Below are 16558 nucleotides of genomic sequence, written 5' to 3'. Positions count from 1 at the left end.
CAAGGAATTCTGTCAGTAAAATCTCCTGGGATGCTGACCATGACCCCTTTACTCTGAGTTTACCCAAGAAGGTCATAAGGCCAATAAGACTGGCCTCAGGTATTTATGATGCTGGTTTGGAAAAGGAGGGAACTGGCTAAGAGTTCAGTACCCTTTTCCCAGATTGGCTTCCTGACCTCATCTTTTTCCCTGTTAATAATGAAGTGTTTCCACTCTTCATGAGCTAGAAAAATTCTCACCAGGAGCCTTTAAACATGCCTTCTTGTTATAGACAGGGTGTGATTTCTCAAGGGTGGGAGATGTGACACAGTTCTTCCTCCTCAGGAATATGAGGCTCCTGCAATCGATGATGGGAAACTGGAGGTGGTGGCAATCTTTGGTTCTGTGCAGATGGCAATGTCCCGTATCATCAACCTGCATCATCATCGCATTGCCCAGGTAGGCAGGGGCTGGGTGGGCACTGGGAAGGGGCTGAGGTTTTTGACTGCTACCCAGGATGTGGGATAGTCCCAGGAATTAACTGGGTAGAAGAATGCCAGGGTGGAGTGAGCAGGTTATCTGGTGGGCAGTAAAGTGCTGACTGAGGTTGGAGGCAGAGGTGGCAGAAGCCAATGGAGCAAAAAGCCCATAGGAAACAGGCATTTCTTCCTGGGATGATCTGATTCACATCCTTTCCAGTCCTGCTTCAGATACACATTCAAGGCCATAACTATGAGATTATCAGATAGAGTTACAGCAGTTGCCCCATTTTTCTCTCCCATTCTTCCTCATTTTCTCTGGCAGTGCCATGAGGTGATGATAACCATTGATGGTGAAGAAGGTATCCCAGTGCAGGTGGATGGGGAGGCCTGGATTCAGAGACCAGGCCTTATCAAAATTAGATACAAGAACGCTGCCCAGATGCTGACAAGAGATCGGGTAAGGGGGAAAGCTTGTCTTGGGCTCCTATACTGCCTCATCCATAGTCACTTGAGTACTGAATATTTCCACTCAAGCAGAATTCCTCAAAAGGAGGTCTGTGTGCCCCTGGCATCAGAGTCACTTGAGATGCTGGTTATAAATGCATTCTTGGGCCCCCACACCAGACCCACTGAACCACATAGGGTTGCATAGTTCCCAAGAACCCAAATTTGCAAACAAGCTCCTCAAGACATTCTGATATATACTGACATTTGCAAACACTGTCCAAGAGAGTGAGACAAGGAGCTTCCTCCCCTGGTTTTCGACAAGGTTATCCTCCTCTTTCCACTGCAAAGACAGCTAAAAGCGTCAGATGATTATGGAAAAATCTTCTCCTTCAGCAACAGATTCTGCATTGAATATGGTCTTTAGGTGTCTCTAAGTTTCCTTAAAATGCTGCATTAATAAATGTCATCCACTTTAGCTAAAGCTTCTAAAGCTTATAAAGGAGCTATTATTGATCACATATTCAATGCTTGGAGGTTATCTTGCACTCTAACCTCTGAAAAGTCCATGGAAACAGCAATAGAGAAAGGAAGAGAAGTCCAGTTTATAAACTGCCTATTCTGTGCTAGGCATTTTACATTTCTCTCATGTAGGTTCTCTCCACAATCTTATGAGGTGGATACACTTATTCCCATTTTACAGATGAGGAAAATGAGGACCAGAGAGGTTAAATAATTTGCTAATGGTCACACAACTAGTAAATGACAGAAACACGATTCAAAATTAAATTAGATATGTTTGGCTCTAAACTGCATCACCACATATTGCCTACATTTGGCAAAGAAGGGAGCATGAAAGGTGCTCCACTGTCTTGTCAGTCATGATGCCTTCATATGGGAGCTTCTAGGAACCAGACATGTGTATGATCCAAGCCTGGTGTCCCAAAACCCAGCATACTCAGAACAACAAAAACTAAAGGGCATAGTCCAGAAGAGATTGAATAAAATGATGGATACTTGTATAGGTATATAGATGGGTATGACAGGGGGAATGGACAGGGGGCCCTCCTTCCCCTTTACCCACTGTACCCACATACCCATTGCCCACAAACGTCAGGCTCACAGACAGATCTGTCATGTGCACTAGTAGCTACAGCAATCATTAGGATATGCCACTGTATTCATCTCCAGGACTTTGAGAACTCAATGAAAATGTGGGAATACAAGCATACTGAAATTCAAGCTGCCCCTCAACCCCAGCTGGACTTCCAGGACTCTCAAGAGAGCCTCTCTGACGAGGAGTATGCCCAGATGCAGCACTTAGCTCGGCTTGCAGAAAACCTCATCAGCAAGTAAGTGGACTGGCCTAGATACAGGGCTGAGAATCCTAAGAAGGCATAGGGAGAAGAAGCCAATTTGTGTCTATTGGCTATTAGGGAGCCTGGCCTCAGAGAGGAATTTAGCTTAGAGCTCTAAAAATTGAGTGGGACCCTCACAATCCAGGCAGGAAATATTCTCTGTGCTCAGCAATAAGCCAGGTTAGACATCTCTCATTAGACCCAGGGATGAATTTGGATCTCTTGATGCTAATCCAAACCCAATAGAACTAAGACTGTTTACCCTTGCCCTTAAATATCAGGAGGGCCTTGGAGTTCCTAGAGTCAGCTGCCCTCCTCTGTTCTAGCCTTCTACCGTCCCCAAATTCCCAATATCTAAATTCAGGTGAGACAAGGATGGGTAAAGGTAAATACCTAGAGAAGAGTAGAAACATTTGCTAGCATAGGTGGCTACCTAGAGAAGAGCAGAAATAACAGAAGGGAGTCATGAGTCCAAGTCAGGTACCCAGGGCTTTCACTTCTACCCTTACCCAAACCCTCACCAGTGCCCCAGGCCAGAAGTCCTTCAGAAATCCCAACTCATCTATCTGTCCTTGCTTTATTACAGACTTAATGACCTGAGCAAGATCCACCAGCATGTGTCTGTCCTCATGGGTTCTGTGAATGCCAGCGCTAACATCCTGAATGATATATTTTACAGCCAAGACAGTGGCAATGAGATGGGTGCAGCTTCCTGTATTCCCATTGAAGTAAGTGGAAAGGAGTGAATTAAGGAAAGGAGTCAAACCAGATAGGAAAGAGGATGAAAGGGAAAGAAGTGGAGCCGGAGGCTGGACGGAGAAACTGGGCAAATATGGCAGGAAACCGATGGAGAGAGTGGATGGGAAGGCAGGCATTCCTTGACTTGTTACAGGTCCAAGGTGGTTGCTGGGTGAAAATCACAGCAGATTTCATCAGCCTGAGAGCTAGCCCTCTTCCCTGATAGCCATCCATCCCACCAGCTTCAAGGGAGAAATGGACAATAAACGAAGAGAAACTTGTACTTGGCCCTTCCTTATCCCAAGTAGATCTCTGTATAACCTGATAAGGGAACACCTGTCATTGGAACTAGAACTTCTGGGTGCCTCGGTTTTCCTCTTGAGGGAAAGGTCCATATCAGGCAGGACACTTAATGTTAAATGTGTCACCCCATGGCTTTGTCCACTGCCAGAATTGTTAACTGATGCTTTTATAAAGTAACTTTAGTGCTAGGCGAAAGATATAATTGTGTCAGGGCCTGATTACAGTTGGAGGAGGCCTACAACTCAAGGCCTGGAGTTGCAAGAAGAGAGATGTTAGGCCCTAATTTCACCTGCCCTGGAATGATGGTTTTGGCCTAGGACAACAAGTAGCCTTAAATTTACCCTCTGGTTTGCATATTTCCTATTTTCCTATACCCACTGCAATCAATCAATGATGCCAAAGCCAAGCCGTGCTCTGCCACTTCACATAGTACTACACAACTACTGTACCAGCAGTTGTCAGCTGGCACTCGTTCTGATAGTACAGCTCATGCTGTGCTAGTTGTACTATATTTTGAATATTGCTTTTTCACCTATAGCCACATCCTACTAGCCTGCTTCTACCTTCCCACGGAGAAGACAGCTGCATGCTTACTAACCAACAACTCCCCTGTCTTTGTCTTTTTCTCTCCTTTTCCGTTCTTTTCCTCTCAGACTCTAAGCAGAAATGATGCCGTAGATGTTACATTTAGTCTTAAAGGGCTCTACGATGACACCACAGCTTTCCTGGATGAAAAGCTGGTGAGTGCAGGGGGTTGGAGCCTGGGAGGGCAAAGTATTCTATCTGAACATGGTCATGGTCTTGTGCTTGGTCCAAGGGCACTGGAGACCCGTGGGAGCATTTTGGCCAGGTGCTTGCCTGGAAGTCCCTACTGTGTCACCTAGGATTGTTGTTGGTTGTATGACTTCATGGGTTATGCTAATCCACAGGGACTACCATACTCTTGAGAGAAAGTCTCAACCTCTCCTTTGGTAAATGTCTTGTGGGTTCAGACCAGGCCAATAAAAAGTAGAGTGTTACCGTACTTGATACAGCTCCAGTAGAAAAAGGTGAGCTATTTTGAGCTGCTTTGTACCTCCCAAGTTTCTACATGCCTCTTTCACCCTATGAGAAGGTGGTGTGGAATAGTGGGAAAATTGGGAGATTCCTGGGTTCAAATCTCAAATCTGCCACTTACTAGCTATTAATATATTCGTTTCCTAAGGCTGCCATAACAAAGTATCAAGAACTAGGTGTCCTCAAACAACAGAAATGTATTGTCTCTCAATTCTGGAAGCTAGAAGTCCAAATCAAGGTGTCAGCAGGGCCATCCTCTCTCTAAAACCTGTAAGGGGTCCTTCTTTGCCTCTTTCTAGCTTCCAGTGGTTTTCTGGCAAGCTTTGGTGTTCTTTGGATTGTAGATGCATCACTTCAATCCTCTATCTTCACATGATGTTCTCTCTGTGTTTCTCTGTCTTCACAAGGCCATCTTCTTATAAGGACACCAGTCACATTGGATTGGGGCCTACCCTATCCAATATGACCTCAACAACTAATTGCATCTGCAATGACCCTATTTCCGAATAAGGTCACATTCTGATGTACTGGGGATTAGGTCTTCAACGTGTCATTCCTGGGGGGACACAATTCAACCCATAACACTAGCTGTGTGACTTCACCTCTCTGGGTCTTAGTTTCCATATCTACAAGATAGGAATTATAATCCCCACCTCTCCAGGGTGTTGTATATTAAGTACCTATCAGTGCCTAGCCTATACTAGCAGCTTCATAGTGCATTTTGTTAGTTCTAGGGAGAACAGACTGAGGCTCCATTTTTGGGCTAGAAGGCTAGTTGCATGTTTCTCAGAATGCAAAACCCATAGGCATACTTGGTGAGTGTGCTCTGATGAGGTGACTAATTATGATCATCCACTTTAGGGTTGGCTGGTAAGGCCCTGAGGCAGGTGCTGTGCTTGCCTCTCATCTAATTAAGGTTTATTTGAAGAGGGGCTTCAGAGTTGATATTGCAGAAGTGCATCTATTTCCTCTTTTCATTTGCTCATCTAATTGGCACACTGCACAGGAGGCAGAGTGGCTAAGGCAATCAGGTCAGACTGTCCCAACATCTGAGCCCCAAGCTAGTCTTTGAGCCTCAGACAACATCAACAGAAGTACCTTCTATATATAGGCAGAGCTCAATAGCCTTGCCCATTTGGGCAGCAGGAAATAGGTGTGTTTGGTCTCTTGTCGCCACTTTCCCGAGGCTCATGACCTGAAAATTGGTTCACACCAACCAACAACCCAACTTGAGCCCATACCACACTTGAGAAGTCTCCCACCTCATAGGGCCCAGTGAGGACTTAAACACACATACACATCCACACATCCAAATGTGGCCAAGAAGCAGGCAGCAGCTAAGAATGACCATGTATCTCCAGAAAGGCTGTCCTAGAGGTGAGATGGAGATACAGCTTGTTTCATTTGGGTGTTATTCCTTCCCTTGAAGAAGGAGGGCAGTAAGGAGCTCAGAGTTAGTAAAGGGAAGTAAATTGATGACGAAGTGAATCCCTCCCAGTAACTCCCACTTCCCTTACTTGGCACACACATGTCCCGTGCATCTAGGGCAGTTTGTATCGTCTTAAGTTACTAGTTGAAAAGCAAAAAACATTATTTGTCGGCACTGACTTGCTCCTCCCTCAGTATCCCATAGTGACTGACCATAACTTCCTACCCTGTACTCCTCTCATTCACATGCCACCCATTTCTGACAGCCAGCAAGGCTCAACCTATGACTGGAGCAGCAAGTGGCCTGTGCACAGCAAGAAGCCACATAAGTGCTAGATTGAAAGTAAAGTGCATGCCAGGGAGTAGAGGTGAGGCCAGGTTAGGTGGGCTGTAAGCATGTGAGGGCTGAAGATATCTTTGCCCATCTGTTCTCCCAGCTCACTACTTACTGGAATGTGAACCATCTCACCTGTGTTGATGTTCTAGAACTTGATTCTTCTGAGTCGAAGATGGTCCCAAAAGAATCCATTTTAAGTCTTCCATGGACTGTACAAAGTTCATCTTGTGGGCGCTGGGGGTTACTAGGGAGCACTTAAATTTGCTTCCTGAACCTGTGGGACAAGCCATCTAGAACTCATTTCTTAATTAGTCATAGTGATAGCTGGGGGCTAAAGCATGGCCTGGGGAGACAGACCCTCTTTTCCAGGAGGAGAAAGTTGAGCCAGCCTCTCTCTAGCTCTCTCCTTGCTTCACAAAACAACCTTTAAATTACAGTAAGCATGTAATAAAGATTCCCTCAGCATCTGGCCTCCCCACATGTCTTTGATAAGACAATGTTGTATAGAGGGCAGGCTATATAGTTAAACAGACCTGGGTTCTGTCTAGCTGTGTGCTCTTGAGCACTAAACTTCTTGGAGTCTGTTTTCTCACCCATGGAATGAAAACAATAGTACCTTGTAAGGTATTGTAAGGTTACCGGGAAGATAGGACAAAATTATGTATGTACAGTGCTTGGCATACAGTATGTGCTCAAAGCTAGGTAGCTTTTACTTAGGGGAACACTGAGATGTCTCCAGGGACTGGAGGTCACAGTAGGACCCTTGTCCTCAACCCTAAGCTGTAGGGGTGAAGCTCAGTGTTAATTGATACTAATCAAAAGACCTCTCTGCTTGCAAAACTGTAAGCATGCCCAGCCCCAAGGAGAGCCCCACCATTTGGTTGTTTTCTGGATATTCCTTTTGAGAAAGAAAACAGCTGGCTATGGGCCAAAGGGATACAAGTTGGCACCTTGTGGTCTCTTGGTCACTAGCAGGGACTGGGAGTGGGGGAGAGTGTAAGAGTCTACAAAAGTGCTAGGCATTGGACACTTACTCTTTTTCCTGTCTGTGCCAGCTGAGAAGTGCTGAGGATGAGACTGCACTACAAAGCGCCCTGGATGCCATGAATAAGGAGTTCAAAAAGCTATCTGAGATTGACTGGATGAATCCAATCTTTGTTCCAGAGGTGCGTAATCTTGGGAATTGGGAAATAAAGGGAAAGAGGGATTCTTCCTTAGTGCCTTCCCTTCCAGTGTGGGCCAGGACATGGTGACTGTAGTACAGGGGGTCCAGTGCTGGCTTTAAACTGAAGGTTACTGGAGCTTCCTCCCTGCCCACCTCCCCCCAATCTCTTCATCATAAATAGATAGGGTAAGGCAGAAAACATGTAGAAAAATTAGGCGACTGTGGAAAAATAACCAGAAAGAAGGCTCATTCTGTAACAAGAGATGATCAAGAAAGAATAAGCAAGATAGGTTTTTTTGTGTGTTGTTTTCCTGGCTGCAAATTCCCCCTCCCTGATCAGCACCTGCTGCCAGGACTGAACTTCATCTGGTTCATACCAGTATGGCCATGCCAGTTTACAGCCAATACCTGTTCTAAATGGTTGGTGCCCAGGCCATACTGGTGGTTAAATCTTCCAAATATTACCTCTCCCTGCTGCTTTCCGTCCCTCCCACTCTGGGTTTTCTGACAACGAAGTTAATCTCAAAATTGTGTTTTACTGAGACCAGTAGTAAAACAAGCATACTTTAGCAGGCCTAAGCTGGAATTACAGAGCCTGCATGATCTGCACAGCAGAGAGCCCAAGTTCATAATTAAGAGTTATGTTTAGAGAACTCTCTTTGCATTCCAGACAGGGAAGCAGCTGGCCTGGCAGGCAAGGGTCTTCCCTATAAGAAGGTATTTGGCCAAGGCGCAAGTAAGGGCTCACCAAACTATATGTCTGAAGGAAGAGGTGTTTTTTCCTAATTCATGCAGAGATTCCATGTGAGCTAGCAGTGGCGCTAGCAATCTCATCCTTCTAATCCCTAGCCACATGAGCTCAGGTGAAATATTTAACCTCTCCAAGCTTCTGCTTCCTCATCTCTGATACAGGGATGTTAATAACCACTTTGCAAGGTTGCTTTGAGAGTTGTATGAGAGCATTTATTAATGCTAGCAAAGCACCTGACATCAAGTAGCCTCTTGGTAAGGATCAATTGCTTTCCTAGGGCATGCGACCAGTGATGGGGGTGTTTCTCATACCTGGATAGAGAGCAGATCTCCCTGTTCTCTGTAGCCATTCTTGTTTACCACTTTTCCAGGACTCCAGCAATTATCTTTGAATATTAGGCAACTAACATTTTGACCTTCCTCTTGTGGTTTCTCAGGAAAAATCTTCGGACACTGACAGTAGAAGCCTCAGGCTGAAAATTAAGTTCCCCAAATTGGGAAAGAAAAAGCTAGAAGAGGAACGCAAGCCTAAATCAGGCCAGAGTGTCCAGAGTTTTATTGGTAAGTCTCCCCCACAGGCAGAGGGGTCATGAAGACTTCCCCCAACAGCCTGGCTACCTCCCAGGGACCTAAAGCCCCCATTAGAAATGTTTGTGGGAATGGTGATGATGAAGGGGGAGGCCATCTGGGAGTCAGCAGTAAGTGATACCAAGCCATATCTTGGACAAGGTGAGAGAAAGTGATATGGACACTGGTAAGGGGATAACCTGTGTGGTCTCCATAACATATACAGAAAACAAAAATGCAAACAGGCGGTGATTTTTCTGCCTGATTCACTCCTAAGGGTCAGGAACAGGTTCTGTGGCCTATCTAAACACTTTTGTTCCTGTTATAGTAAGTGGTAGAAAAGCAACATATCTGTATATTTTATTGTTTGAATTTTGGTTCCATTTTTTCTTTCTTCAGAATTGGCCTTAAGCACTATTGACACATCAGTAGGATTCAAAAGAAGGTTCTCTTAGAGTTTTCAGTTGTGCCAATTCTGATGTCCATGGTGGTCCCTCCTAAATTTTGGTCCTAGACAACCTGGAAGCTTGAGAGATGCAGTAATAGTGGACATGGAAAAAAAAGGAACAGGTTCACACCTGTAATCCCAACACTTTGGAAGGCCGAGGCAGGCAGACTGTTTGAGCCCAGGAGTTCAAGACCAGCCTGGGCAACGTGGTGGGACCCTGTCTCTACAAAAAATAAAAAATTAATAGGGCATGATGGTGTGCGTTTGTAGTCCTAGCTACTTGGGAGGCTGAGGTGGGAGGATTGCTTGAGCCTGGGAGGCTGAGGCTGCAGAGAGCTGTCATCATGCCACTGCTCTTCAGCTTGGGCAATAGAGTGAGACCTCATCTTGAAAGAAAGAGGAAGGAGGGAAGGAGGGAGGCAGGGAGGGGGAAGGAAGGAAGGAGGGAGAAAAAAAGAGGAAGAATAAAGAAAGGACGGAAGGAGAAAGAAAGGGAGCGAAATGAAAGAAAGAAGGAAAGAAAGAAAAAAAAGAAAAAAAAGAAAGGGATAGAGGGTAGCAGTTTGTTTTCAAGGAACTAAGAGTTTGCACGAATGCCAAGAGAGAATCTCTTGGATCGAGCTGTATTTTCTCAGGTATGGTCGAACTGGTTTGATTCCTTAAGAGTCTGTCAATTGGGAGACAATGGTGTTTGCAAATATTTCTAAAGACTCTGACGGAGTCAATATCAGTTCCATAAATTATCAGGTTCTGAAAATTCATCCCATTTGTCTTTAGCTCACTTGGTTTCAGCTGGTTTTCCCTGATGATTCAGAGATGGTTAGTACAATAGGAACAAACCAGTCTATCTTCTAACAGACTTTTTGCTCTCTTTTGGGTCCACATACTTGGGCATCTGGCATTGTGCTAACCTCATTATTTCTATACCATTTTTTTTTCCTCTGAAGGCAATTTATGGCACCGCAGACATCGTGAAGATGAAGCAGAGGGTGATGATCCTCTAACACCATCGAGATCTCAACTGTAGCCCTTGAAAGCTGGAAGAACTCACAACATTGAGAATTCTACTAAAAAAACTCTCAAAACCTCAATACAGGCTAGACTAAATCATTTCAGAACAAACATGAGCACCACCAAGAAAGACCCTCCAATTCTTTTCACTAATGCATTTTCCTGGACTTAATCTGGTCTCCTTAGAGGTTTACATTTCCTCATTGGCCAAAGGTTCTTGTTCCGAGTTGTCTTGTTCAGTTCTCCTTCTCTTTGTGCATCTTGAGCAACTACAGTATTTATTGGGATAAGCTCTTTATGAATGGCCTGGGATCTATAAAGGATTCAAGGGAGTTCACCTCTTCAGGGAGTTTTGGAATGGTTTTCTCTGACCAGCAGAGAAACTATCAATGATAAGGAATGAATGAAAGACACACAGACTCCCAGGGAGATGAAGAGAAGGGGGCAGGCAGGACAGCCAGACTTGGTTGTGTGTCTCTCCGAATCCCTGCCAACTGCAACTTGCACCTTCAGGAGATCTCTTCTAGTTGGCTCATTAAAATGAGAACTAGATCCTGGGGGCTTGTCCACTTTCCTGTTAAGATGACCATGTGAAATCTCTTTTTGTAGATATGGTAACCTCTCTCTCTCTTTCTCTCTCTCTGCAAACCCTTTGCGTTTTTCTATGTGTGCTTGTATGTCTGCATATGTCCAGGTGGTGCTCTGGTGGGCTCATTGGTTGGAACTCACCCCTCATGGCAACCATACAGGCTCCCCTCCTGCTGCCTTGATCCTAGCCTGCATGCCTCCACGGAGTGTTTGCCTGCATTCTTGCTGGATTTTTTAACTAAATGTTTTGCCGCTGTGCTGCAGTATAGATTATGTATAGAGACATAAAGATGTATATATATATATACATACGCATATATATTTTTAAGAGCTGAAAATACAACTCGACCTCTAAGTGACCCTATAATTTATTGTGCTAATCCAGGAATCCCTTCCCACTCCCCCTTACTCTACATAACAATAACACATACACCTCTACCAACTGCCCTATTTCTTGGTGGAGCTTCTAAATCTTTTGGTGCATTTTCAGCGTCTTAGAGGTGGCTGGGATCTATGGCCCAGCTGATTCTGACGCCCCCTTAAAATTCTGAGCCAGGCCATGGAAAGGGGAACAAAAACACCAATGCCCTAAAGAAGGGGTTTAAGCTGGCATGCTGCCTTTTTTTGCTCTATCTGTCCTAGACTCTTCATCAGCAACTGTGCCCTTCCCCAATAAAAAGACTATATGGAGCAACCAGGCCTTGAGCTCTGTGACTTAGATGCCTGAACTAGGGACTGCCTGACAATTAAGTCACAGCCTAGGCCCTTCCCCACAAGCTCCATCTTGGCCTGATCTTCTGGACAGGCTGTTGGGTCAGTCCTCAAGTCACCTTCAAATCTCCCATCTTGCCCTTTTCCCTTGAGTACAGAGGGGCATTGAAGTGATCAGAAAAAACATGGGCCTGGAGAAATGAAGGCTAGAAGCCTGTGCTTTCCTGTGGTTCTTCTTGCAAATTTCTCATGAAAATAAACTATTCCTAAATCGCTCCAAATCCTAATTCACATTTTTCAAAAATGCCTTCTCCCAGTCAGGCAAATCTAATCAAACCCCAATGCCCAGAGAGGTTCTCTCTGGTCAGCCTTGCATCTTCACCCCACCCTTGACTCATACCTTTAGTTAACTGTCCCTTCCCACTTATCAAGAGAAAACTGGCCTCTCCCTACTTCTCAGACAAACTTAGCGTGCTCAATTACCTGATTCAGTCCAACGGCTGGTTCATTGAGGTGCACAATTCAGATTCCAAGCACTGGTTCTCAACTCTGGAACTCCACCAGCCTAACCCACTTAAACCAGCCACCTGTGCTCCACCTCCGCAGGGGTGAGGAGAAAAATATTAACAAGGGGATAGTCCCCAAATGTCTGATTGCTGTGCCAAACTAAGTCCTAGCTCTACAACTAGAGAAGAAAGTCAATGGAAAAAGATGACAGAAAACATTTAAAACTTATTTAAGCATCAGAATGTGTTAGCTTATTGTACATATTTGAGTAGTGAGTGTGCTGTTGTTGTGTCTTTGACTTTCTCTGTTATTAGTCTTTCTTCCCAGGAGGAGGTATTAGATGAAATCAGCAAGCTCACTATTGCAGTCTGACTTGGCTCCTCTATGGCTGCATGCGTTGACACCTGCACACACACTCACAGAGTGGGAACCAAGTTGCATTTTCTTCAGAAGAGCTTTTTCCGAAGGGGAAAATGTCCAAATGAGCAAATTTAGGACTACAGAAGGAAGTCCTGGGAGAAGGTAGCTTTATCTTGGCAGTGACTAAGCAGGGCTGTGTCTTGTAATTATTTTTATCACTGATGACAATAAACTGTAATAAGACTCCATCTCTTGTGCTTACTTTGCTGCAATAATTAGGTCTTTGTGCACAGTGATGCTGCTGTTGCTCTGTTGTGCCATGTGGATTCCCTTTCACCTACCCTGTCCTCCCACTCTGAGTCAGAATGATATTGACTGAAACCACTAGTATTTGGGGCTAGAGTCAGCTCATGGAGCACAGTTGATAGATGACAAGGCCCAGGAGCAGGTGTGGCTTGCTCAATCCCTCAGTTACCTCCTAAATTGCTAAGTTACCAGTAGTTTCCCAAAAAGGAAGATAGCTTGCCAAGCACCTGTTCTTGCATATGCTCACTTGGAAACAAAGCAAGAAGTGATGCCTCAAGGGAGTTGTCTTAGCTCTGGGAGTGTGAGCTCCTTTAAGGACTTTGTTAACCACTTGCAATAATTAATACAATTGCTTGGGTGGTGGGACCAAACACCAAATATCCATCTCAATTATGTTCAGACATCATTAAGACCCAAAGCTCTAGGGTTTGGTTGTATCTTTGGTAGCACTTTCTGACGAATTGGTTGGGTAGACAATTCCTGGCCAGAAGAATAGTGGAGAAGAAAAAGCCGATACATTTGAACTGCCACCAACTGCTTCTGGTGTCAATACTATAGGAGGTAAACAGTTATGGGTCCCCTTCTCCAGAAAGGCCCTGTGCTGTGTCCATAAGAGCAGGTTAAGAATAAGAAAGAGATTTTTTACCTTAATAAAACTGGGCCAGAAGAAACAGTCAGGGTCAACGTCATCTTCCCTCAGGACACAAATGGAAGAATTTTTCTTTCACGAGAGGTGGAAAATAATACCAAAGCAACCAAACCCATTAGCACCATTCCATCCTATATGAGACCTTGCTTGGCTATATGGTTTGTGGAATTGCATTTGTCTATTTGTCAGTGAATCTGTAATCCATTGTTGTTTTCTGCTCTGTGTTTTTTATTTCCTCAGAGGCCCCTGCAAATAAGCAGCAGGGCCAGGGGCTGGTTGGGGGAGGAAGCTGGGGTATTTACATGGTAACAGGAAAAAGCAGAAAAAAAAGATCCACAAAGTGTGCCTATTCCTCTCCCCCCGCCAAATGGAACACCAGTCCTCAATGTTAATAAAGTATTGCTTCTTTAAATATTTTAATAAATGGATAAACATAATCAATGCCGTGCCTCATCATTTACCTCAGCATAAAGGGAGTTGAATGGTGGTGGAAATGGGGGGCAGGTGGGCTTGGGTGGCCATCCAAGCTCTAAACAAGCCACATGCAGGTCACGATGGCAGGTGAGGGAGGACAGCAGCAGCGCAAACCAAGAATCTCCATCAGGGATGATCATGATACTAAAGGGGTTGCCAAGAAGAACTCTAAAACCTAGCTGCGACTCTGGATGATCCTGTGGGGAAATACATGCCACTGTAATTGTTCCAGGAGCTAATTCTCTGCAGGATACAAATCTCAGTGGAATGCATTAGTTACTGGGGAGGCAAAGTGGGATAGAGTGTAGTCCAGACTGTTAAATAAATGCATAAGGCACCTTGAAATCTGACAATACAATCTATTCCCCCCAATGCATACATCATACACTCCTCTCCTCTCCAGAGGGGTTTGAGGTGGGAAGCCATATTCTGTTCAAATGCAAAATCAGTTAGGCTGAGCATTCAATACAGTTTAATTTCTGTCACACTAATAGTGACCCCAGGGGAGCCAGTTCTTAGTCGTGTTTAATAGGTAGGGAACTGAGGCTATACTAGGCCAGGATTCCACAACATGCTACACCAGAGTGAGAACTTGAGTCTTCTAAATCCTTGATTTTCCAAACTGAAAAGTGTCTTATTTAGAGACAAAACATTTGTGACCTTCGGGACCACATTTCAGTCTACCCCCAAAACTACATTCTTAGGCTTTATGAGGGGAAACAGCCCTGTTGTTGAGGCGCTACCACCAGGGTGGGCCCTGTAATCCATATTAAGAAGTCTGTACTGCACCCTGTAGGCTAGTGAAGCACCATCAGAATTGAATTTTAAGTCTATTTTTCAAATGATCATACAATTGCCCTTTACTTTTGGTGTAGAGTTCCATGAATTTTAACACATGTAGACATTCATGTAACCACCACCACTATCAGGATACAGAACAGTTTCCACTGCCCCAGAAATCTCCTTTATTTCTTTATAATCACACCTTAACCCTATTTCTAACCACTGATCTATTTTACATCACTATGGTTTTGGGCTTTCAAGAATGTCATAGAATATGTAACTTTTTGGGACAGACTTCTTTAATTCAGCAAAATGCCTTTCATATTCTTTCAAGATGTCATGTGAATCAACAGTTTGTTCCTTTTAATTGCTGAATAGAATTCAATTACATGGATCCACCAGTTTATCCATTCATCCACTGGAGGTCCTTTGGGTGGTTTCCAGTTTCTTTGACCCATGGATTAAAGGTATGTTATTTCCAAGTGTTTGAAGATTTTATTATTGTTTATCTGTTATTCATTTCTAGTTTAATTCCACTGTGGCCAAAGAACACACTCTGTGATTTCTATTGTTTTTAATTGGTTAAAACTTGTTTTATGGCCTAGGATATGGTCTATCTTGGAGAATGTCCCATGTGCACTTGAGAAGAATGTGTATTCTGCCGTTTGTTTGGTGAAGTGTTCTATAAACATCAGTTGGATTCAGTTAGCTAATGGTGTTCATTCCTTCAATATCTTTTCTGATTTTCTGTCTGCTAGCTTCCATCAATTACTGAAACTATAATTATGGATTTGTTCATTTCTTGTTTCAATTCTATCAATTTTTGCTTCTAGTATTTTGAAACTGTTATTAAGACACATTTAGGATTGCTGCCTTCTTGGTGAATTGACACTATCAATATATAACATCACTATTCCTAACACTTTGCAGTGAAGTCAACTTTGTCTGATGTTAATATAGCCACTCCAGCCTTCTTTTGGTTTTCAAGTGGCATTTGTTTTCAGCCTTTTACTTTTAACCAACCTATATCATCATATTTGACGTGAGTTTTTGTAGGCAGCATGTGGTCATGCTTTTTAAATCCATCCTGACAATATGTCTTTTCATTTGTATGTTTAGACCATTTAATGTAATTACTGATAAGACTGGATTGGGGTTTGCCATTTTAAAATTTTCTGTTTGGTCTCTGGTTTTTTTTTTTCCTTCTCTGTTTCTCTTTTCCTGCTTTTTTTTTAAGATTATTTGAACTTTTGGTATTCCATTTTAATTTATCTATTGTGGCTCTGACATCTCTCTGTGTAATTTTTTTAGTAGTTGCTCCAGGGATAACAAAATATATACTTTTCACAGTCTACTTAGAATCAACATTTTACCACTTCAATTGCAATGTAAAAACCCTACCAGCATATTGAGCCCTTTGTTCTCTCCACTTTATGCTATTACTGTCTTATGTATTACATTTACATACATCGAAAATCCCATCAAAATGTAATTTTTGCTTTCAATCAACAAATATGTTTTACAAAACTTAAGAAAAGAGTAGTTTATTATATTTAGCCAGATACTTACCAGTTCTGTTGCTCTTCCTTCATTCCGGATGTTCCAATTTCCCTTCTGGTATTTCTTTTTTTTTTTAATTTGTATTAATTTATGGGGTGCAAGTGCAATTTTGTTACAAGCATAGATAGTGCAGTGGTCAAGTTGGGGCTTTTAGTGTATCCATCAACCAAATAATGTACATTGTACCCAAGTATTTTTTCATCATCCCACCCTTCCGAGTCTCCACTATCTATCATCCCACTTTCTATGTCCATCATTTCATTTCTATATGAAGAAATTCCTTTAAAAATTATTTTACAGCAGATACGCTTGCTGTGAATTTTCTTAGTTTTCCTTCGTCTGAAATTGTGTTTTAAGTTTTACCTTCATTCCTGAAAGTTATTTTTTGCTAGATACTGAATTCTGGATTGATCGTTCTTTCAACACTTGAAAAATTTTGTTTCTTCCTTCTGGTCTACAGAGTTTCTGATGATAAATCTATAGTCATTCAAATTGTTGTTCCTCTATGCAGTACATAATGCATCATTTCTGTTTTTCTTAGTCTTTTTCAGCAG

General features: G+C 43.3%; 1 protein-coding gene across 3 annotated transcripts in view; it reads left to right on the top strand.

Moving 5' to 3' along the window:
• Positions 1-13624, top strand: part of DGKK (diacylglycerol kinase kappa) — a 105284-nt gene extending 91660 nt beyond the window's left edge. The window contains exons 21-28 of one of the 3 annotated variants that reach the window (XM_016944194.1): positions 325-438; positions 784-918; positions 2097-2257; positions 2850-2991; positions 3958-4044; positions 7181-7291; positions 8478-8601; positions 10003-13624. In XM_016944194.1, the coding sequence (XP_016799683.1) occupies positions 325-438; positions 784-918; positions 2097-2257; positions 2850-2991; positions 3958-4044; positions 7181-7291; positions 8478-8601; positions 10003-10082 (954 nt within the window). In that variant the 3' untranslated portion in view covers positions 10083-13624. The remainder of the gene's footprint in view (positions 1-324; positions 439-783; positions 919-2096; positions 2258-2849; positions 2992-3957; positions 4045-7180; positions 7292-8477; positions 8602-10002) is intronic. The other 2 variants (XM_063804381.1, XM_016944195.2) reach the window with 2 other exon arrangements.
• Positions 13625-16558: the final 2934 nt, after the last annotated feature.

Source organism: Pan troglodytes, chromosome X, assembly GCF_028858775.2.
Source record: "Pan troglodytes isolate AG18354 chromosome X, NHGRI_mPanTro3-v2.0_pri, whole genome shotgun sequence".
Lineage (NCBI taxonomy): Eukaryota > Metazoa > Chordata > Mammalia > Primates > Hominidae > Pan > Pan troglodytes.
Note: the sequence above shows the minus strand (reverse complement) of the source record. Positions and strands in the feature narration are given on the sequence as shown.